The sequence below is a fragment of the Eublepharis macularius genome, chromosome 17, assembly GCF_028583425.1.
Source record: "Eublepharis macularius isolate TG4126 chromosome 17, MPM_Emac_v1.0, whole genome shotgun sequence".
NCBI lineage: Eukaryota > Metazoa > Chordata > Lepidosauria > Squamata > Eublepharidae > Eublepharis > Eublepharis macularius.
Window position 1 is genome coordinate 761,520 of NC_072806.1, and position 23,043 is coordinate 784,562.

Here is a 23,043-nt window from a genome sequence, read left to right on the forward strand (position 1 = left end):
AAAGGGACGGCATGTTTTCACCTTTCCTTTTTATCCTTGCTCAGTGTGAACGCTTGAATAGACCGTGCATGTTTATTCATTTTGTATCCGTGTATTATGCTTTCTTGTATTTTGAACGCTCTCAGTCTAATCTCTACTTGCTCTCGCTTTCAGACGTTGGGTAACAGGGAGGGGCAGTGAGCGAGCTTGCCATTCCTGGAACACGACTGCTCAAAATTGTGAAGCTGTGATCGCTCGTCCAGAGCTAGAAGTAGAACCTCTGAACGGAAACACGAGTATGAAGTGCTGCATGTGCAACTCCATTTAGCAGGAAATGAATCACTGGTGGCAGCCACTGTTACCCAGTCTGTTTTTGGCATTCCCTGGGAGTGAAGAGGCAGGGGCAGCCTAACTGAGAAGAGCCAAGGGCAGCTTGGGGGGTTTTCTGATCTGCCAGGGCCCAAATGCGCTGGAACCGCTGGGGGCTTGTGAGCTCACTCCTTCACATTTAACATGGACTTAATAGGATATCTCACACATTTGTGGAGGAGGAGAACAGGCCTCGCGGCAGCCACTAGCCCTGGTAGCTTAGCGGAGCCTTCGTGGCCAGAGGCTTCTCTGCCAGCCCAATGCAGCTATCAATATATGCCCCCCCTCCCCAAAACTGTGGGATTCCAGGGGCCACAGATTGGCCTTTGGTCTGATCCAGTGAGACTGGTTCTTATGGGCAGCCTATAGCCATGTTCGGTTCTCCCCCAACATAGGTTACAAATCTTAGTGACTAAAAAGGCAATACACAGATTGCTCCTTTTATTCTCCAGCCTGTATATCATAAAAAGCATTTACAAATAGAATTTTCTTACAATAGCAATAAATAGGGTTTTTTTTATACATATGTCACCGGAAACACCAACACTGGAGTTCAAAAAGAGGAAATGTTCGTGTCTGAACATTAATTTAAAAATTCATGGATTTTGTGCATCTTTAGAAAAATAATAAAACGAAAGGGGAGGAGTGATGGGATAAACACAGACATAAAAGAGGTCCAGACACATCCACAGAATTTCTCTATTCACACTTACAGGAGGCAGTTTTAAAATTAAATATGGACATTTTGGGAATCTGAGCATTCCCTCCTTTTCCCCATGCTCCGGCAGCCCCGGAAGGGAAGAGCTACTGGGAGGGGTTGGAGATGAACATTGACCCCCACCCCACCCCCCATCAAACTGTACAGCATGGATACAGACTGGCCGGTGCATGGAGAGGCAGCCAGAGGCAGCCAGCTGGAGTTTTGCCACAAACTGTGAAGTATGACGACACACAACTTGCCCTCTTTGCTAACCGTGCTTTCTCTTACTCCTGGTTTTCTCTAAAAAACATAACATGGCATGCGAAGACAAAGCGGGCATGTAGACTGTCCCAGTCCAGCGGTGCTCCACTGCAGATAACTGGAGGGCAGCAGCTCACCGAATGTCCGGTCACATGGCTCAGGTTCTGACTGACCTCACAGGCCTTTTGCAAAAAAAAAAAGTCTCCAACGATTGTCAGTTACTCTTTGGGATTCACTCTGAGAGTCAGGTGTTGCTTGGAGCAGGGCTCCATATCCAGCTCACCCACGCTGGGGTTTTCAAAGCCATGGTATAAAGCTACCCAGTTCTGCACAGCTGCCCTGTCCCCTCCCCGCAAGAAGATAATTGTCCAATGGACCAAGGTCAGCCAGTCTTAGCTGGGGAGAGGGAATGGCAAGAGAGCGCGCCGCCCCCACACTGCAGGCAGCTGATTCTGATGGGTGACCCCCCCCTCCTGACATGTGGTCTAGGATGCTCAGGACAAGATGGGAGGACAGCAGCTCCATAAGCAGCAGGTGAAGAGGAGCTGGTCCAGGCTTTGCACCTCAAGCCAACTTCCCAAGAGGGCCTGTGGAAATTGCCTCCTGATGGGGGGTGGGATCCCTCACTCCTCACTTGCCGTGCTTTCCTTCTCTGACACCCTCAAAATGGTCAGGCTCCTAGCTCTGTGTTCTCTCCGGCAAGCTACTAGCCCTGCGGTTGTTTGTGTGATGGAAGAACCAGAGACAGACACATGCACACACACACACGCACACACACAGAGCTCCTGCCATCGGGTGACCTGCTGATCAGCCATCTCTGCTCAGGGAAAGGAGCTATGGATGTGCTTGTGTGTGTGTGTGATTATTCGCCTTGTTCCCCAGGACGTCTTCTCCGGGGCTGCCACACGTCTTTTGGCTGGCCACGAGGCACTGCAGGGGGCCAGGGCTGTGGCTCAGGTCATGGACTGAGACTGGGGCGGAGTCACTGAACACCTCAGCCGGCCAGAGTCTATAGCCCCTGCAACCATTTCCCTTGGGAGATCCCTCTTCTAGGGTGCCTTCTTCCGCAGTCTCTCAGGCAACCGGAGGAGGAGAGAGGAGGCAGCCATTTAGGGCGGAAGCTTGGGTAGGCAGGCTTTGCCAACGGGGCCATGACGAAGAGGCGGGCCTTCCACAAGTCCCTCAGCGTGTGCTTCTTCACTGTGTGCTGCTGAGCAGGTGGGAGAAAAAGCCAGTCAGTTTGGAGGGCAGGACAAGCACATGGAGCAACCACGGAGGGCTTCCTCAACGTCTTAGAATGGGCCCAGGGACTGAAGGCTGAGAACAGCCAGTGAGACAGAAGCAGGAGGGGCCACAAAGTCTCCAGAAGGGGCTGGTGGAAGAGGGGGACATTATGGGAGCTGCCCCACGGGAGCCCCTCGTCACTCAGCAGCGGCTGGAATATGGGACCCTTCCAAACCTCCTCTTACTTCCCCCCCTTTTTGGAGCCGATGAACCTACAGAAAGGAGAGACCTGCGAAATCCAACCCAAAGCCCACCCCGTCCAGATGCCCTCACAAACCCCTCATGATGGGCATTCAGGCATCAACGCTGCCCTGCTGCTGCTGCCCCAGCAAGGGGTGCTTAGCAGCACAGTGCCTCTGCGCATGGAGGCTCCACGGAGCTGTTGGCAGACCTCCTCTGCCCACCCATGAAGGCTTTGAATCTCTTTTTAAGCTACTGGCCTTCACCGGTGCAAGCGGGCAGGGAAGGAGGAGAAGAGCAGAGAAGCAGCAGAAGGAAGCGGAGGGAGTTGCCCTACGTGCCCCCCCCCCGTCCCACTGAGATGGGCCTTACGTACAGGGCTCTCTGTCAAGCAAGGGACAGAGGTCTGTGGCTCAGAAGAGGAGGGTCCCACCCACCGGAGCTGGCGGGTGAGCATGGTTCCTCTCCTTGGACCATAGGCACATGGGTGGGGTGGGGGACCCTGCTGCCCAGAGAGACTGTTGAAAACAAGACCCCCGTGGGAAGCCTCAGAGGCTTGTTCAAAGGACGCTGCAGCCCTCTGCTGGGAGCCTGAATGAATCCAGGGAAGCAAAAGAGGGTCTGACCTTGCAGGGAGGCAGATCCACGGAGGCGAGGCAGGGAGGGCTAGCAACTCTGCACAGAGACACAGAAGGAGGACAAGGTTAAGCACACCGGGGTCAACCACAATGCGGGCACTGCGGTGGGAGCCGAGGCAAGGTCACAGCCATGGCCCCACCGGGCGGGCGCCTCTGGCCTCCCCTCCGGCCCTCTCCTCTTTCTCCACGGTGGGCGCTCCTCACTTCCCCCTGCTTAGGCTAGGCAGCTTCACAGCCTAAGCACACTGTGCATAATCAAGCCAGTGGACAATTGCATTGCAGGTGGTGCTCGGAAACAGGCCGTGCCTGGACAGCCGCAAGGTTCTCTGCCCTCCGAGTCAGGTCAATCATTGCTGCATCTGATAGTAAACTGGGTGGTTTGTTCCAATTGCAAAACCAGCAAAAACAGACAGACCTCTCTGCATACTTAGGGGTAAAGATGTAAAGTTTCCTGAAATTTTGAAGATATGGGGGGAAAAGACTTCTGTGCACTGAGTTTGTGGGGTGGGGGGTGGAGAGAAGGAAATCTGGGGGAGGGGGGAATTGAAATATATGCAATGCTTCCTTTCCTATCAAACCTAAACTTTTATTGATTTAACAAAATAAAACGCATCAATTAAAGTCAGGTAGCATATATAATTGTACCATTTCGCACATTTAAAAATAATATGAAGGCACGCTACAGCTTGCGTGCGCCTGTTATGATCCCAGGCGGATTCACTCACCAGGTGGGGGGGCTGGTCTGCAGGCTCCAGCTGGATTTTGATTTCTGGGCAGGAGGGGTCTGTGGATTTCCCGGGGTCTGGCTGGGGAGAGCGAGAAGGGCCTAGAAGAGGAGGGGGCACAAAGAAGCAGGCTAACGTCAGGAGCAGCTGAAGGCACCGCGATCCCCCACCCCGGAGCCAGAAACATGCCCTTGAGAGGCAGGCTCGACACCAGTGCCTGGGGGGGGGGGGGCAAAAGGAAGCCTCTGCCTAACTGCTGTTCTGGCACCTGGGGCTGGTTCAGAGAAGCCACACTTGCAGTTCCTCAAGACTGCCCTGCTGCTCTCTGGTTAGGGACTCACAGACCATTACTGCCAAGGCACCCCTCAACAGACACTGGGGGGTGGAGTGGGGAAAGGACCCCCTCCGCCCAGCCTGACTGTAAGGGCAGCTGGGTGCTGGAGCTGCAAGGTGTGGCCTCCATGTGCAGTCCTGTCCAAAGCTGTTCTCTCGCAAGCCCCTTGTGCAGGGCTCATTTGGAGGGGGAATGCGCTGGAACGGCGTTCCTGTAGATCTGAAAAGAGGTCACGTGGGTTTCTTTTTCCTCCCCGCTGCCTCCCCTCCAAAGGAGGGTAAGCTGCTTTGAGTTCATTCTGCTTTGTTTTCACTCATGACTCGTGAGCGAGTGCGTGCAAGCAGGGCTGCTGGGACTGGCTCTCCAGAGGAGGGGAAGCTGCTTTGAGTTCATTCTGCTTTGTTTTCAGGAAATACCTGGAGACTTTGGGGGAAAGGGGCCTGAGGGGTGGGTGTTGCCGCCTGACACACTTCCGGTGATGCCAGGGGTATGTGGCATATGCTAATGAGTTCCTGCAGTTCTTTTTCTACGAAATGACCCCTGCCCTCGTGTAGACTTGCCTTCGCAAGGACAAGCAAAGAATATGCAAAAAGGGCTCAGGGGGAACCTGAGAGAGCTACCTGGAGAGCTGCCACCACTGGCGGTGCTCACGCTGTCATCCAGCCAGGTGCTGTAGACGAAGGAGTCACGCTTGTGCGGGGTCCCAGATGAGGACCGGCTCTCCTAGAATGCACAAAAAGGAAGGCACAGAGTGTGCTGGGGTGGGGTCTCCACCTTCCGTATGCTTTGTGAATTGTTTTTCAAAAATGTAACTGCCCCGGAAAGCCATTCACTCCCCTTTCCATGGTCCTCTAAGACAACCCGCTCCCAAATGTTAAGCTCCCGCTAGAGCCGAAAGGATTTTTAAATTATCACATCCTAATCCCACCCTTCATCTTTTCCTTACAACAGCCCTGTGAGGTAGGCCAGGCTGGGATGGGAGGAGAATGGCTCAAAGTCAGTGTGAATTTCATGGCAAAAGTGAATTTCACGTTGGGGTTTTCTCACTGGACCAATCCTCTGGCCCACATGACCTCTGACCCTCACCTCACCTAATGATTCTTCAAATCTGGAAGTTTGGAAATTCAGGTTTGAGCAATACCTAGAGGCTGTTGAGAGGCTACCTGAAGCAGCAGCACGTTGCCAAGTTCAAGGCTTCACACCCTGATTTTTTCCTAAAACTCATAAATATGTCACCATCTGTAAAGCTCTGAGAAGCAAATCCTCATGAGGAGGGATGGCTTGAAACAACCCCACCCACCCTGACTGCCTTGGGAGCCCCCTAGAACTGAAGCGCTTTGGCTTGCCTGAGCCCTGCGGCACCCCCATCTCTCCCGGCCTTCCACCCTCTGGCCAGCCTGGAGAAACACTCACCATGCCCGTGTCGTCTTCCTGGCCACCCTCCTGTTCTTCCACCACACTGCCAAAACTGCTGGCGCTGGACGAAGAGCGTGAGAAATCCCGCAGGGCCTCTGCCTTGTGCGCTACAGGATCCGGCCTGCCGGGGAGAGATGTGTCCCGTGAGAGCAGCCACATCCAAAACGGGGCCGGGACTGAGAACGGTTCCCACTCCATTGCAGGACAGGGCCGGGAGTGCTGACCTGTTCTTGGTGGTGGGGATCTCAGGGGAGCTTGGGTTGGACGAATCCTCCGACTTGGGGTCCTGGGGCACATGGCCGCTGTCCGGCGTTTTCTCAGTCCCAGTTGGGCTTTCCCTGTGTGGCACGGATACAGCTCGGTCGGCCATGCGAGTCAGACTGGGAGGGGGTGAGCCAGGCCCCCCCCCCCCAGAATCTCCTGGAGTATCCCTCCCCCTCATAGCTGGTGGGGGCTGTGGAAGGAGAAGCAGAATCAACAAGCCCCCCCCTCTGGCCCCAGGGGCCATATTTAGGCTGACGGGAACACAGCGGTTCCAGGCCCCCCAGTGGCTTGGTGGGCACCAGGGAGACTTGTGGGGAAGGACAACAGCTGGGATGGGGCAGGGGGTGCAGCAGAGCAGAAACAAGGTGCTGCAGGATCCAGGACTGCCCTTTGCGAAGCGCCCGAGGCAGCAGCCTACAAGAGGAGCGGCAGGGGGGGCCGTCCTCAGCCCACCCCGTGTCCCAAGAGTGGCGGCCTCCGCCCCCGAAGAGTCTCACCAAAGGCAAGAGGAGTGAGCGTTGGCTCGCTGAGGTGGAAGGGAGGCTCTACAGCCCCTTTGCTCCCCCCAGCCCCACCTTTTCTCCTGCACCTCTTGAATGTTCTCTATGCCGATGGCACTGCTCCGCCGCGAGCTGAACGGTCCTGATTTTTTGCGCGTTGGGCTCTTCCCAGGGACGATCAGGGACTGGAAGAGAGTCAGGCCTGTCAGACAACCAACCTGAGACTTGAGGTCAGGGACCAGGGGGGAAGCAGGACCCCCCCCCCCCGCCGGAGGGCAGCATGGGTGCCCTCGAAGCCTGGAGGGGGGGGGAAGAGTGCCGCCTCTGTGGGGCAGTTCTACATTACACACTTAAGCAAGGTTAACCCCTCCCGTGGGAACCCCAGAGAACCGGGCTGTTCTCTCCACACAGCGTTAAGCAGCGTTCCTCATTGGGGCAGGGGAAGAAGCAACTGAGCCCGGCCGGAACAGGCCTCAGATGCACCTCCTTGCCCCTTTTCTAGGACATTTGGGACCAGACTTGGAGGTCCTCAGCCCCCCGTCCCCCAGAGCCCTGTAGGAAAGCTGTGGGGAGAAGGATATTTGCAGATGGGCATGGAAGACACGGTCTTACCCCCCTCCCTTGCCATGCACAAGGGACTCGTATGCCGCTGGGCATGGGTGCAGCAGAGGGGCCTGGCGTGGGGTGAGGTGTGGGCTGGTGGGAGGAGGTGGGGGTTAAGGAGAAGGCAAGGGGAGTGGTGAGGGGGGCAACGGCATGCTGCAGAGCGGCCTCCTTCCCCCATCCCAGGTTTACAGAAATGTGATACTCCACATGGTGAGAAACCACAGCCATTCGTCTCTTGCCGGCTCAACGGGGAGGGGGGTGGAATTCAGGCGCCGCGGCAGCATCTTGATCTTATTAGGATCAATGCAGAAAGCACTAAGCGGCAAAGCAGGGCTGCACGCCTCCTCTTTAGGCCCCCTTGAACCTAAAGGTCCTTCCCCCTCCTCTCCCCCCCCCCAATCCCCCCACCCCAGGCTTCTTTGTCTTGCTTAATATCTAGCCCTAAGCATAGCTCTGCTGAACTCAAGGGCATGCATGCCCCCTCGTTTTTGAAGGGTCCTAATAAAAAAAGCATTGCAATTATGTTGCTGTAACAGGTTTGTGGTTTCTTTCATGGAAATGCATCCCACGTGGTAGAATAGAGGTGCCATCCACATGGGGGGAGGGAACAGGCAGGGGTGGCATGCAGAGGGACAGGGTGGCAAAGGAAGGGGAGGAGGGCCCCCAACAGCAGAAACAACTCTGGGCCACAAGGCCTTGGGGCAAATTTTCTCCTGCCGTGGGCTCCCCCATATATGGGTGCCTGGCACCTCACCTCTCAGGCAAAAGCAAGAACCACCAAACCAGCCAATGCCGGCTGGTTCTTGGCTTACAAAGAGGAGCAAGACAACGCCCCCCCCCCCCCGGCCCATGTTTTAATCATCCTCCAGGCCCAATGCAGCTTTCTCGGCCTGCTAAGCTGAAACAACAGAACTTCAGGGGTGGGAGACCACGGTCACGTTTTATAATGTTATTCATTGCTGGAAAGGGGACTTCAGTGAATACAAAGATGGGGAAAGATTTTAAATTTTTCAGAAAGGTCTGGAACTAACCCTCCCATCTCATCTGGTAGACTTTTAAAAAATAAATTTTCTCCCCCTCTCTTATAAGCAGAGTAGGGAAAGGGTTTAGTACCACTGTATGTGAGCTAGCAAGATTTTCAATTTTTCCATAGACCGGGGCATCTTCCCTCCAAAAGTACACAAACAACCCCCCCCCCCCAACTTCTCTCCCAGCAAGCTGACCACAAAAGAATAATCTTGCTGCTTAGCATGAGCTGTGATTTTCCGAGGAGGGAGGCCTGCAGCCACAGGCAGTGTTGCCCCCCCCCCGCCCCCCGCCCCCCGCCCAGGGCCTTTCCCATCAGCAGCCAGTGGTGGGGTGCAACAGTCAGCCTGACACAACCCGCCCCCCATATCTCTGGAGAAGCCTGTGAGGGGCTTGGCAGGAGGGGGGGGGGAGGGCAGCCGTAGGGCAAGAGGCAGTGAGAGAGAAAAGCCAGCAACCTCTTCTATCGTTCCTATGCCTATGGCGCTGCCCCGACGTCCGTACCTACTTGCCGCTTTTCCGGGGACAAGCAATGACTGGCAAGCAGGCAGAGAACGCAAAAGAGACAGACGAGGGAGGGGGAACAAGGAGCCAGAGAGAGAGAAAAAAGAAAGAGAGAGAGAGAGAAAAAGAAGAAGAGTCATGCAAACAAAATGGCGCTCGGTCATCATAGCAACGGCAAAACTAAGCAGCCACCTGCCCCCTTCCCTGGCGGAGTGGGCCTTGAATAAGCCTGGGGGTGAGGAGGAGGGGGACGCAACACCCTGGGGCCCCCTGCTGACGAACAGCAAGCTGGGGAAGTGTTGAGATTTTTGTCATGGCTGGCAGCTAACTCCACAAAGAGGGGCACAAATCAGCTGGGCTAGGAGTCTGGCAGTGGCAGAAGGCTGGCTTGGCAAGGGGAAAGGGCCCCCCCCCCCCCCGGACAGCAACCCCGTTGCCTGATCTGGGCATCAGCTCCTCCCTGTTCTGCTGTTCCACCCTCCTCCTCCACTGCACAAGTCCGGACTTGGCTGGGGGAGTTTTACCTTGCTTGGATCAAGCCCTCCCCCCACGCTCCCTGCCCCAATCAGAAGCTCTGCAGCACAGCCGCTTGCTGGGGAGGGGGCCATGCGGCCCAGTGTCGCCTATGGTGGGGAGCCATGGGTACGCACCACCTGTCCTCCCCACTGCAGACCCTCAGCAGCTCCTGCCCAGCCTTTACTTCAGGGGCCGATGCCTTGTCCAAATCTCTTCCCCGGCTTCTTGCTGCCCCGGTGGCACAAGAGGGTCTGCACGCTCCTACCACCAAGGCGCTTCCGCGCATCTCTTCCTTGTGAGGCCTACATGGGAACTTTTCTGGCCGGAAGCCATAACCGTATCTCAGCGATGGAGTCCATGCGCCACCGTGTGGCGACTCTGCACTGAAATACAGGACCTGAAACCCAGGGGGACATCTCTCGGGGCCACTTCCGTCGTTACTGAGGAACTAGCGCTGGACGGTTTGCACACCAAACGGGAGTGGGTTTGGGGTCTTTTCGAGCATCCCCATGAAGCTGTCCCCCGGTCCACTGTCTGGGTTCTTCCCTGCTTTGCTCTGTGTTCTTTCCCCAATCGGCTCTGCTGCTATCTTTTGTGAAGGGCCACAGGCAAAGCAGGCTTGCAGTTACGGGGGCAGGGGGTTCCAAAGAGCGTGTGGAGAGGCGCACACTTCTGAAACGCCTTCCTGCACCGGTGTCTTTTATCGCATTCATCTCCCCAGAGGACTGCTTGCCAGTTTTTTTTTTTTAAAGTACTTGTTACGTAACTATAGCGTTACAAGTATTACCCTTTTTTGGAAAAGCCCGCAAACCGCACCCCCCCCCACCTCTCGTGTGGATGCTCCATGGCTGCTGTGAATGCCTGTGCACCCACACTGGCATTGCACAAAGGGACGCATCTCTATGCACACGCCACTTGGTAACAAAACGAAGGCAGCCGTGGAGCTCTGCCATGTCGTTGACTGAACTGGACTCATGCGTGAGGGGCTGCTATTGAGAGCTGGGAAGAGGGAGCCAAGAGGCTCCCCCCCCCCGCCACCCTTCAAGACAGCTTCAGAGGAGGAGGAGCCTTTTGGTGCTCCCCCCGCCCCCCCCCCCTCAACAGCAGCTCCTTAACTGAGTCCCAGTGACATTGACTGGACCAGATCTGAAGCACCTGCTGGTCTAGTCAGTTTCACGTGGCTGGGGGAGAGCCATCTCCCTGCATGCCTGGCTGGGAGAGGAAGCGGTGGTGCCTTTTCTGGCCCTTCCTGACTCGGTTCAGGGATATGAGGAGTTCCTTGGCCTAGGAGACGGGGGCAGGAGGGGGCAGATGAGGCACTGGAATGAGGAGGCAAGAAAGGGTGGATAAGAATCACTCAGGGGGAGATGGGGAAAGGAAGGAATTAGCAACGCTGGAGGAGGGAATACAGGAAGGGGGAGAGAAATGCGGGGAGAGCGGGGGGGCACTCACTATGCCCGCAGCTTTGGCAATGTCCGGGTTGTTGTGTCCGAAGCTGCCGCTGTGGCTGGTGGAGACGGTATTCTGCCTCTTGTTGCTTAGACCCATGGCGTCCATCGACTGGCTGCGGCTGCGGATCACCCGCTGCAAGGCAGGCCGAAGGGGCGTCATCTTCGCCCTCCTGATGGAGCAGGCTCCCAGCCCAACAGCCCTCAGGCAGAGCTCCAGGGGACGCCAGGGCTGGCAGGAGGTCTGGATCCAGGGGCCAGGCTCCCTTTCCCTATCCATAAAGCTCTCGCCCTCCTGAGCAAAGCTGCTTGACGTATCTGCCCCTCACTGAACTCTGCTACCAGGTGAGGCAGCTGCCAGGCTGCAGGCCGGGAACACCAGCACTGCACCGGGCAGGGCAAAGAGGAGGAAAGGCAGAGGAAGAGGCCAGATCCGCTCGCTGCAGCCCTCCGGCTACCAAGGGGGCAGCCTCCAGGAGGCCAGAGGTGAGAACCGCAAGCAGCACCTGGGGCTCAGAAATCTGGGCCATAAGCAAAACGCCTGCGCTTTGGACGGGGTGTTAGCAGAGGGGATTCCAAAGCACGAACCCGTCTTGCACCCGCCACTCCTGCTCACGAGGGACATCCGGAAGGCACCCTCAGGCAAGGAAGGAGACCCTCCCCGCAGAAGCCAGCTAGCGGGGGCCCCTCTTCTCCCCCTCTCACCTTGAAGGACTCAAAAAAGCCCCCGCCGCTCCCGCTGCCGTTCTCCAGCTTGCCGTCGTCGTCCCCAAGCCCCATCATGGACTGGCTGTTGAGGTGCAGTTCCTCATAGAGGGTCTCCAAGAGGGCAGCCCGCGTTCGCTCCTGAGGGGGCCGGGGAGGGGCCGTCAGCCAAGAGGGAGAGACCAAGGAGAGTTAGTGGGAGAAGACCGGCTCCCCTCCACACCTCCCCTGCAGAGAGAAAAGCCACAGTGTGAAGCCTTTGGCGGAACGGGGGGGGGGGGGGGGGCTGCAGCAAGGTTGCAGAGGCTGCTCTTTGTTGTGGATGTGCAAAGGTTCCAGAGACCTGCCTCTTAACACGGAGCCTCACCTCCAGTTTGGCAAACTTCTCTGCCTTGTAGCAGGCGTGCTCAGCATTGATCAGCTTGGTCAGGAGGAATTCCTGGAACTCGGGGCTCTATGTGGGGGGGGAGGTGAGGAGAGGGGGAAAGAGGTTAGCAAGTGGGGAGGGGGGCGCTGACTGGCCACGGCCTTTCTTCCACCATGGAACCGAAGGGGCATCAGGGCATCACCAGGCAGGCTGCCATCCAGGTGCCGACTAGCCCCAGCCCTGCTCAGCTTCGGCAAGGGGGCTGCCTCGGGCACCCTCTCCAACTGTGGGGGGAGGCAGTGGCACAGCCCCTTGGAATTTTACAAGCCCTGACAGGAGGGCTGTCTGTCTCAAAGGGAACTACTGCATCGTGGGGGGGGGGGGGCAGCAGGTGGCTGTTGGCAAGAGCCGGACCACCAGGACAGCAAAGGCAGCAGGCAGACCCAGAATTTTCAGGCCTTTGCTGGAAGGAAGGCTTGACGGAGGCACCTGCCATGCCTCAACCCCCACCCCCCTCCCCGAGCCATCAATGCCATTTCTTGTTGTCCAAGTCTGGTTGGGAAAACTCTTCTGCGTGACATACAGGCAGGCCAGGCACCCCCTCCCCCATTTCCCTTCTCAGGTCTGCAGAAGAAGGTGAAGAGCAGGTGCCAAACTCCAGGTCCATCTTACCTTTCGGAAAACGGCGGGGTTGGGCAACTGGGGTCCGAAGAAAGGCACGTCGTCCCGGGCAGTGACTGAGACCTGCCACGGAGACCGAGACTCACCAGGCTGGCCCTGGCATCCCATTATGCCCAAGGAGGGGGCCCAGCAGAAGGGGGCACAGCTCTCAGCCCTCATCCCCTACCAAGACCAGCTGACAGAGTATGTGGCTGACCCAGGAAAGATCGAACTCTTCCCGCTACAAACAGAGCCACGGTCACACCTTGTAGAGGGTGTTGTCTGAACAGGGGTTCTCTGCTTGCACCACCACATAGGCATGCAAGAAGTTGGAAGCAATCATGTCTGGGACGAAGGGCGTGTTCTCATCCTGGAAGACGATGGCCACGATGTCGTTGCCGATGTGCCGCTTCCTTTGTAGCTGAGCAGGGTGGCAGGTGGGTGGAAGAGGAGGGGAGGGGGAGAGAGAAGCGTCACTCCCAGGACGCAGCTCCCTCCTCCCAGCAGAGCAGGCTGAGAGGAGGAGGAGGAGGAGGAGAGTGGCTGGCCAGCCCAGCAGGGCCGGTCACGAGCAGACCCCAAGTCTCTTCCACATCCGAGGGCAGCAGGGAAGAAGACTCCCTTCTGAGACAAGACTGATTACCTGCTGGGCATCTCCTTCGGTGTAGGGTAACTTGGTGGAGACGTGGAACATGATCTCTTTGTTCCGGAAATTGCAATAGACAGATTCGGTCCCTGTCTGCCCGTGGGTCACATCCAGGCCTCCCCGAAACCTGCCTCGACGGAAACAGGAACCCGGACAAGTTCAGGTGCTCTCTTTCCAAGGAGCAGCGAGGAGATAAAGGGGTGGGGGCACACCTCCCACCTCATCCTGAGAACAGCCACTGAGCTTTTCCTGGCATCTCTGCCACCTCCGTTCTTCCTGCCACGCAGCAAGTCTCCGCTGGGGCGTCTGTAGGGGAGCCCCCCTGCCCCCTGCCCACAACATACCCCTTGAAATCCTGCAGCTTGACCTTCTGGCCCAGGAATTCCAAGAACTCCACGAAGGCAGCGCTCTCCTCGTTGGTGCTGAAAAGCTCTTCTTCTGAAGTCTGCAAGCCAGAGCCAAACAAAAGGGAGCGTGAGAGAGAGAGAGAGAGAGAGAGAGAGAGAGAGAGAGAGAGAGAGAGAGAGAGAGAGAGAGAGAGAGAGTCCTGCACAAAGAACTGGGGCAATCACAGCACCCCTCTTCCCCCGGGGGGGGGGGGGGCGGGCAGAACGGACTGGATGGAAGCCAGCAAGGCTTGCAACCCTGAGGGCACGCTACCATCCAGGCTTGGCATAAGGAGAAAGACGCGGACACTGCAAGTCCCCTGCTCTCTCTGCTCTTCTTGCCATCCCGTGTGTTTATTCCGGCAAGATGCGCAGGCCTGGGGGCTTCCTCATTTTGTGCTCACAACAGCCCTGTCAGGTAGGCTAGCCTGGCCCATGGTCAGCTTTGTTACTCAACAAGAATTTGATTCCCAGTTGAAATCTTGGTCCAGCCAAGAACACTTGAGGGGACAGACAGAGCAAGCCCTCTTAGCCAGAGCTCTCCCACTTGCGCTGCAACATGGGAAGGCTGATCCTGTCCTGCCTTGCAGGGTTAAATGCAAAGGATTGCTAGGTTTTCATACGTAAACGGCTGTGAGTGTTGCAAGTATAGTATTGTAATAGTATGAGGGAGCAATCTAGGAGGGGCAGATTTCCTTCTGACTCAGGCCTCCCCTTCTAGGATACTATACGCTCTTGGGCATGGCAGCAGGCCGGTTCCCCCCACCCCACCCGTTTGCCTCCCTGCCTCCTGAACCAGAGCTACCCGCCTTCAACATTCCCTGGCCCATAGAGCACGTCAGTCTTCACCAGCAAATTCAGCATTTGCACAGATTTTGCTTCTCTGTTTTGGTTTCTTTTGCCTCTCCCCTTTGTGTGTGTGTGTGTGTGTGGGGGGGGGGGGCTTTTCAGCAAGCCTGGGAGTTCCTTGTGTTTGTAAAAAAAAACACCCATCTGTAAATGGCCTCCTCGGGCAGATTTTTTTATTTGCACCTGGGAGTGATGTTCTGGATATATACCTGCCTGGACCACTAGATGGCATCACCTCCCCCAGCTAAACTGGACTGCTCTATTCTATCAAAAATACAGGAGCCGTGTGTGTGTGGGGGGGGGGGGCGCGCGCTGGATTATGGCATTTCCCCCCATCCCCTGGGATGCAGCTGTCAACGAAAGAGTCTTTTAGGCCACTGTGAATGATCAGCACATGTGGTTCAGTGGCACTGCCACGATTTCCTGGAGATGAAAGCGGTGGCGGGAGGGAGGTGACGGGAGACGTCCCCTGTGGGCTAGAGCAGCCCGTTTAGCAGCTCTTTAAGACCGTTCTGCACACCCTGGATGGGGAGGCGGGGCTGTGCACTGCCTGGGAAGGCGGGAGGAGGGCAACAGAGGCTCAGGCGGTAAAGGATCGGGGAAGGGGAGAGAGGCCGCTGGTTGAAAGGGAGGGACAGCAGGAGAGGCGCCTTGCCTGCCAATGCTGCGTTTTCCTTGGCAGGGGTCCTTTCCCCTTCATATCAGAATGCCCAAACCATACAGGATCCTCACAAGATTGCTCCAGAGAGAATCCTGGCCATGCAAGGATTTAAGCCTGGATCCCCTGTTCACGGAAACAGCTCTCTCTGCACTCTGCCTTCTGCCACAGCCTCTCCAAGCAGAAGCCCCCTCCCCTCCACAGAGCCCGGGACTGCCTGCCGCTGCACCTGCTCTCCTGCTGTGACTCACACCCACCTGGCCCAGCTTCTGGTAGATGACCCCAAACTTGAAGTTATTGCTGATGACGTGCTCATCAAAGGTCACAATGAGGCGAGAGGCCTACAAAGGGTGCAGGGAGAAGACGCGTTGCCGAGCAGTGCCTGAAACCAACCCAAGAGCTCCCCAGCCACCCCACAAGAAAGCCCAGCTCCCAGGACTGGGACCCTGAGCAGTCAAAACACATGCAGGTCACACAGCGTTGGGACAGTCAATTCCAAGGACATTTCAATAAACAATGTAATAGGATATAGAAATGCAAATTTGCAAAGATGTAAAAACCAGGAGAAATCCAACAAGCCAATTCAGCATTATCCAGCTATACCAAATCAAATCAAAGAATTCCAAATATATTTGGAATCCCAAATACCTGAATACCAAATGTCCTGAGTAGATAGGGGCTATTCAGTAAATGCTGTTCTAGCCCCTTTAAAGCAGCTGGCTGCTTCCAAGCTTTTCTCCTACAGCAGAGGAGGGAGTGAGGCAGGAGGGAAAGGGAGTGAGTGACCGACCAATGGGTGCAGGAGCTGAAGCTGTGTGGCCAGTCAGGGATTCTTTGATGGAAGAAGGTCTTTCTCAAAAGAGAACCTAAAAGAGGACCTAAAAAGATTTGATGGAAGATTTCTGGAGCCTGGCCTGTCCGCTGGCTTTTGGATTAACCACTGCCTGCCTGGAGGAAGAGCAGAGTGAGGGGATGTTTGGGAGTCTTCGTATGTCTGCCATGTCTCCTCACCCTTCGGGGTTAGGGTGTCTTCGCACAGGTGCCTGGGGTGGCATGATGACATCACTTCCAGAAAGTTACATCATCGCACAGGGGCCAGGAGCGCGTTTCTCAAACGGCGCGACAATGTTACTCCTGGGAATAGGCCTGAGGGGCCTATTCCCCTGCCTCCCTCACCTGCCAGGTGAGTGGGGTGTGTGAGTGTGGAGGGTGGGAGCGGGTGATTCCCTGCCCCCACCGGAGGACCTGGGACCCCTAAGGTTTAGACATTGTTTTCTCCTGTTTGGGAGTGGGAGGTGTGGCGTTGTGTGAGGTAGGGGAAGAGTAGGGTAAGGAAGGAAGGGAAAAATGTTTATGTTAACTAAAGTTTAATTTTGATAAATGGTTTTTGTTGTGGGGAGTGTTTTGGCTTGCTAGCTGTTCTAGGAGTTTGCTGTCTGTACTTGTGGGGGATTGCATTTTTCCTGGTTGAAGCATTTTTTGCTGTTGCTATGTAAGAGTTTTCCTGTTCTTTGGAGGGGGGGGTGTATTTGATTGCTGTTTTTTAAAGTTGTTGGTCGCTTCTTTGTCACTTTTTGGGGGAAGGAGTGTTCCTTTGTCACTCCGGTTATTGGAGTTTTGGGGGTCTCTCGTTGGGTGATTGTGCTCTAAGCGCTAGTAGGTTGTTGCTTGCTTTAGGACAAGTCATTGGTGGCGGTTCAGCTGTTGTGTGGCTGAATGACGTGCTGGTACTTGGTTCTGCTCTGTGCTGTCCTTGCCCTGGGCTCTGCCTGGCTTCTGTGAGCGGCGCTGGTTCTGTTGGGCTTGCAACAGTGCCCCTTGTGCCTGCTGGGATTCTCAGGTTTGATGGCGGTTCTGCTGGGATTTCTTGGTCCAGCTTACACTGGGACTGGGCCTTTGGCCGCTGCTGCCTTGCTCCTGCGTGCTTTTGCCTGGAAGCTGGCACAGACTCCCCCCCCTCCCCCCCCCCCAAAAAATGACCACGGAGACTGTGGTGAGGGCAGCTTGTTCAGGGGCCCCTAGAATTGGACCTCTGGGTCCAACTTTCTTGAAACTTTGGGGGTCTTTGGTGGACAGTCAGGACTAGGTTCCAGGCAATTTAGGTGGAGTTGTTTGACCCCCGCCCCCCAGCCTCCCTAGATAGGTTTTCCCATAGGGAATAATGGAAAACTGAATCTGGATACTGGTATATTTGGACCTCAATGTTGTCATACAAAATATATATGGTATTACAGATACTCCAATCTGAATAAAGCCATTTTTGGGGGTGCACACCCCCAGATCTGACCAACGGCCTCCTTGTTATCCTCCTCCTGGCATCTTGTGCTGCCCCCTGCTCACTGTACCTGCTCAACGGAAGGCCCCCCCCCCGGCTTCTGCACTAGCACAGTCAGCGCCCAGCCCCTGCCAACAGTGAGACCCCCCCCTCCCCGGAGGCTTCCTCTGGCGCCTGTTTGTCCTGCCAACGCTCCCCACTCAAAGGGCGCTGAGAAGACCTTTGAGGGAATGCGCCTCAAGACAACTTCTGGGGCTCACAGCCCCTGCCCACTGGCATCTTTCAGCCCCAGACATTCCCCTCCTACCTTTGGGTACAGCACAGGGTAGAAGCGGTCGACGTTGACATCCTCACACACCAGCTGCAGCAGGGGTCGGGGAAGGAGAGAGTTTGACGCGTCACTCTGGGACCTGCTCTTCTCTACTAACGTCTAGGACTCTCGGCCCACACGCGGGACTCTCTTCCCTCTATGGAACCCCTCTGGCTTGAGCCCCTGCCTGCCACAGAGCTTCTTGGCAGGAGGAAACAGGCGTGCAGTTTCAACAGCAAAATCCCACAACCTGCCTCTCCCCCCACCCCCACCCCCACGCTCCAAGTTAGGGGCATTCCTTGTGGGCCTGCTAGAAGGCACCCCTGATCCGGCTAAGGCCAGCAAGACCCACCCTAGCTGCAGGACCCCCCCCCCCACAAGCCCCAGCCCAGGACTTGCTTTGGCCATCTGGACCACATTGGGAAACTCTGTCAAGCACGAGATGGGAATGACGTCATGGTACGTTCGGCATTTGGTCCTGTGGGGAAAAAGCAGGGAAGCTGCAAATCCCGAAAGCACAGAAGTCCAAGCAGAGACCCCGATCCCAGATCAGAAAGGGAGGGGGGCCAAGAGATCAGGGACTCACCCACACCCACAGGAGGAAGGCCCACTGCCTTCCAGCCCCCCAGCCCACTCACCGCAGCAGCAGGCGCAAGTGTTCCTGGTCCCCAATAACGTCGTACTTGAGGGAGAAGACGAGGTGTCCCAAAGCAGCATCCACGGAGTAGTAATTGAAATGCTCCTGATCGGCAGAGGAAAGAAGAGCTGAGCCAGGCCTGCACCCTGCAGGATCACACTGAGGGCCCACCCAGTTTCTAACAATGAACGGACACAAAGACCCCCCCACACACACACCACCACCACCACCAAAGGCCTACAAAGCAGAGGCTGAAGGCAGGAGCCTTTCCCCATCTTTGCCCTGAAGCAACTGGCATTCAGAGGCCCATTGCCACCGAACACGGAGGCTCCATTTAGCCATCTTGGCAGACAGACGGGCGTGGCGCTCTCTCCTCCAGGAACAGGAGAGATTCATCGTAACACCCTGGAGGATCCCCGTGTTAATTATGTGTTATTTATTAAAAAAAACATTTAGATGCTGCCTCTTCGGAGACCTGCTTGATGCGGCTTCCTTTGGTCTCGCCTGAATCAACAGCTCATTCACTTCATTGCGTGGCTGCACACTGTAGTATTATGGGACAGGGGGGAAAAATCCCCTCTCGCCACTTTCTCTATTCCATGCATAATTTTCTAAACCTATCGTATCTGCCCACCCCCGTCATCTTTCTAAGCGGAAAAGTCCCAGATTCCCGCGTCTTTCCTCACGGGACCGTCTTCCAGCCCTTCCACCACCCTGCCCCTTTTCTCAGCTCTGCTCGGTCCCTTCTGAGAAACGGCATCCAGCTTCAGGAGCTTCTGGGCGCAGAGACGGGGCTTTGATATGCTTATAACAGTATTGTTATTTATTCACTGCACTGCGCCACTTTAATTCACTAGAATTTCAGAACCTGACTGACTGTATCCCTTAGTTGTGGGTCCCCCCCCTTTAGGGCTGCTTCAGTGAAGCCCAATCCTGGCCGGCCACTTGTGCCCCAGAAGGCTGCCCCACGGCCTCCTGCCTGCATCGGGCGCCTCCCCAGCCTCGCTGCCAGGGTGTCTCCGGTCCACCCTCCACGATGCCGAGAAGGGCAGTGAAGAGGCGAGGAGGCCCCGCCCCATCCGGGAGGCATGAGCTCCAGCAACAGACCTCAGGCTGCCCCGGCACAGCCTACAGCCCCACCCTTGGCACACGCAAATACAGAGCAGTTCCCGCTTGGCAAGGCGTGGGAAAGGAAAACAGCGAGTGGTTCGCAGAAGGACAGGCCCTCAGGCTGGGCCCGGAGAGGGTTTCTCAGCTGGCTGGCAAGGAAGGTCCGTCCACGCACACAGCAGGCGCACCATGGCTCCAGCCAAGGGGGAGGTCTGAGCCCCTGGCACTGGGTGCAGCGGCCGCTTCCCTGCCCAGGTCGTGAGTGGCAGAGCCCTGCTGCAGTCTGAGCTAGCAATCTGCCCTGCCCCTCCACCGCCAGCTGCCGGGAGGCCCACAATTGCAGCCTCTAACACAAACACGAGGAGGGCCTTGGACAAACAGTGCCCCAGATCGGCACAAAGCAGGCTGGCCGTGGGAACCTCTGGGGTGGGGGTGGGGGTGGGGGAGAGTGACTGGCTGGGGAGGCACCAAACACTGACTGGCACTTCCTCCTCCACCCCGAGGACGGTGCCCAGCCAGGTTCCCAGCCTGTTTCAGACTCTCTCAATGCACCTTTACTTCTCCAGCCGGCCCCATGAGCTTGGCCTGCAGCTTCAGCTGAATGGAGACTGGCCAGTCGCAGCTGAGCCTGGTCCTCCAGTCTTTTCTCCCTGTGCCCCAAGGTTTCCCCCTCCCCAAGCAATGGCTCTCGAGCCCACCTGGAACTCCTGCAAGGGGGTCTCACCTTGCCCAAGAAATGCTTCCTGTAGATTGTGGCCGTGTGGTTACATTCCAGCTTCACCCTGGAGGTCGGAGACTGGAGCTGCTCTGTCTCAAGCACGCCCGTCAGTTCATGGTTGGTGCCCTCAATCCAATAGCCCCCAAACTGGGGGAGCAAGATAAGGGGAAACGGCCCCTCTCGACCCAGAACCTGCAAAAGGGGAGGCGGCAGAGTCAGCTGCAGCCCCTGCCCTGCCCCTGGCAGAAACACACCGGCCTTCCTGCCTGTGACATCTTGGGTGGGGCAGCCAACAAAGCAATTGGGGGGAAACGGTTCCTAAGCAAAGGATGTTGTTAATTCTACGCATCCTGCTTACGCTAACATGCGCTTTCCCTACATCTAATGCTGAACGTGACACCCTCCAGATCAAGAGACCCAGAGAGTCGAGCTAGATGTGGATAAGGGGTCTTCTTCTGCAGATCCAAGGGGCACTCCAGCCTTGCAGAAACACGTGACCATCTCAAGACGGAGGAGGTTCAAATGCAGTGTAAGATCCAGTGTGGTACAGGGCCAGACTAGGATCTGGGGGGTCAAATGCAGAAGCACAGCAGGAGGGCCCCGAAGGACACGAACAAGGTGGAGGCTCATCAGATCAGGGGCGGGCGGGCGGGCGGGCGGGGGGGGGGGGAGCCAAATGCCTCTAGAAAACAAGCAAGCAGGACGGCAGCTTCCCCCTGCTGCTCCGTACAGTCGTGAGGTATACTGCCTCTGAACCTGGAGGTCCATTTAGCTATCGTGCACCTATCTCCCAGAGCGGCATGGCTGTCAGCAGGGGTCTCCGTACCTCATGGACGCTGGGGTAGGGAATATAATCCTCTTCTGTCTGCAAAACACAAAGCAAAGCCACATCAGCAGAATGCGTGGAAGAGGCAGAAGCAGGAGGTGTGGGGGGACACACACACACACACGCACCCTCCATCCCTCCTTTGCAAGACTTTGGGAAAAGGGCCCACGGGTACATAACAGTGTGGGAAGGGGGACTCGAGCGCAGATGCAAGATTGCTCCCAGCCCCAACAAAACACAAGAAGCTTGTTGTATTCTGGCCAGAGAAAAGGTTAAGGGGATTTTGGCCAGGCGGGCGGTGGGAGGATTTGCAAATAGTCAAGTGTTCCATGAAAGGATCTCATGCACGTGGACTCCGGCCTGTCCTCCCCGAGAAGAAAACGAGGGGCGAGGGGTTTAAAACTTCTCAAGACCTTCTTGCCTCACAAAGCAGCTGTGCGGCACAGCACAATCCGCCCTTGAGGGTGGGGGGATCTTCAGGGCAAGGCTGGGCCAGTATCAGCCTGGGATACAGACAGGGCGCAGCTCCCACCGTTCTGGGCAGGAGGCCCCACTAAGTACACCCCAGTTCTGCCAGTGCTCCTGCTGGGTAAGCAAGCCCCCCCCCGCCCCCCCAATCCAAGGCCAGGAAAAGTCCTTAAAAACAGTGACAGGCCTCTACTGTGCCCCCTCCCCCATGGGCCCAGAAATGCCCCAAAGGCATACCCCAGAGGGACAAGCCCATGTGCGAAGGGTCTCAGTGGCCCAGATGTCCACGCGTGCACGCACTCAACCACAGATTGACCATTGGAGAGGGAACAAAAGGTGGAAAGAGGCAGCTCAGTTATTGGCAATCCCAGCCAGACACCGCACTGAGGTGTGGGTGGATGACCTTCCCGCTCCGGGGGGCAATTGTCCTGCTTCCACTCTTGTCCTGGCACAGCTCCCAAAACAGAGCCATATTTGCTCAGGAACCAGCCCCAGGGCCACCCGAAGGACTCACCTTCAGAGGGGGAGGGAACGTGCATCGTTGTTCGTCCATCCTGCTTCCCTGGAAGACAGACATGGGCCACACTCACTGGGCACAGCCTCTCTGGGCCACCAGCAAAGAACTGCTGGGTGTGCAAAGAGGGCACATCCTGCTGCGGGGGGGGGGGGGGAGGTCTGGCAAGGGAGGAGACCGTATGCATGGGGCAGGGCAAGGAGAAACTATCTTCCACAGCTGTGTTTGGACCCAGAGGTGGCTGCCCACATCTCAGAGCTCTGAGCTGTGTGTGAGCGGAGGCTGTGCTAGCTGCTCTGCCTCCAAGCTTCAGTCTACCCCTGGCTTCAGCTTGGAGTTGGTTCTGAAAGCCAGGGGCAGCCCTGAAACACACACACATTTCACTGCTAAAAGAGAGGGAGCCTCTGAGCATGTAAAGTGTGTGCTTTCTATCATAATCCCCAAATAGTTCAGTGGGAGCGGTTCTGGATCGTAACTCCCCCCCACCCCTCTTTCTGCATACTGTTGGGAAATTCTCACTGTAAATGCCTTAACTTCTCAGGGAAGAATCTGTTTTTAAAAACTTCTTCCAGCAAGAACCCAGTAACAGCCCCATTTCAACTCTGCGTACCGGCTTGGCATAGTTGCAGGATCTCTGCTTTACCACCCCCACCCCCTTTTATTAATTTATTTTTTAATTTTCGTAATCTCCAGTCTGATAAAGAGTTCTGATAAACATAAAAGCTTACACTCTAGCCTTGTTCATAAGCAACAGCGAACGCATGTACAATCTGCTTAGGCCCAGTTCATATTACAGCGAATGCAGATGCACCCTACGTGTGTATGCATACATCTGTTTGTAGGAAAGAACCAGTGTGTGTTCACTTTACAAATAAAACTGGAGACCAGCAGCTAGAAAAATGTACAGTTTCCAAAACACATTCAGCTGGGTGTGTGTTGAATGTAAAATGAGAATTACTCAATGCAAAGAAAAATCACAGCCCTATTCATAAATTATAGCAAACAAATACAAACTGCGCAGGGCGTATGCTTGACTTTTTTTTTACATGTGTTGAGTAATTCCGATGTTGCATTCAATATACATACAACCCTATTTTTCTCTAGCAAGTACTTCTTGCTTTAATTCGTGAAACGAACACGTGCTGGCTCTTTCGTAGAAACAGA

At 56.0% G+C, this 23,043-nt stretch overlaps 1 protein-coding gene across 3 annotated transcripts in view; it reads right to left on the reverse strand.

The window, feature by feature from the left end:
* Nucleotides 1–772: 772 nt before the first annotated feature.
* The window catches only part of RAP1GAP (RAP1 GTPase activating protein), a 45,397-nt gene continuing 23,126 nt past the window's right edge, over nt 773–23,043 (reverse strand). Inside the window, exons 3-23 of one of the 3 annotated variants that reach the window (XM_055001195.1) lie at nt 21,880–21,927; nt 20,898–20,936; nt 20,078–20,263; nt 18,245–18,348; nt 18,006–18,084; nt 17,604–17,657; nt 15,279–15,362; nt 13,473–13,573; nt 13,126–13,255; nt 12,748–12,903; nt 12,495–12,566; nt 11,823–11,909; nt 11,456–11,596; nt 10,755–10,886; nt 6,726–6,835; nt 6,111–6,224; nt 5,884–6,007; nt 5,091–5,193; nt 4,137–4,237; nt 3,400–3,448; nt 2,407–2,519 (exon numbers count right to left, since the gene is read on the reverse strand). In XM_055001195.1, coding sequence (XP_054857170.1) covers nt 3,440–3,448; nt 4,137–4,237; nt 5,091–5,193; nt 5,884–6,007; nt 6,111–6,224; nt 6,726–6,835; nt 10,755–10,886; nt 11,456–11,596; nt 11,823–11,909; nt 12,495–12,566; nt 12,748–12,903; nt 13,126–13,255; nt 13,473–13,573; nt 15,279–15,362; nt 17,604–17,657; nt 18,006–18,084; nt 18,245–18,348; nt 20,078–20,263; nt 20,898–20,936; nt 21,880–21,927 — 1,974 coding nt within the window. In that variant the 3' untranslated portion in view covers nt 2,407–2,519; nt 3,400–3,439. Of the gene's footprint in view, nt 2,520–3,399; nt 3,449–4,136; nt 4,238–5,090; nt 5,194–5,883; nt 6,008–6,110; nt 6,225–6,725; nt 6,836–10,754; nt 10,887–11,455; nt 11,597–11,822; nt 11,910–12,494; nt 12,567–12,747; nt 12,904–13,125; nt 13,256–13,472; nt 13,574–15,278; nt 15,363–17,603; nt 17,658–18,005; nt 18,085–18,244; nt 18,349–20,077; nt 20,264–20,897; nt 20,937–21,879; nt 21,928–23,043 lie in introns of all 3 variants that reach the window. The other 2 variants (XM_055001196.1, XM_055001197.1) reach the window with 2 other exon arrangements.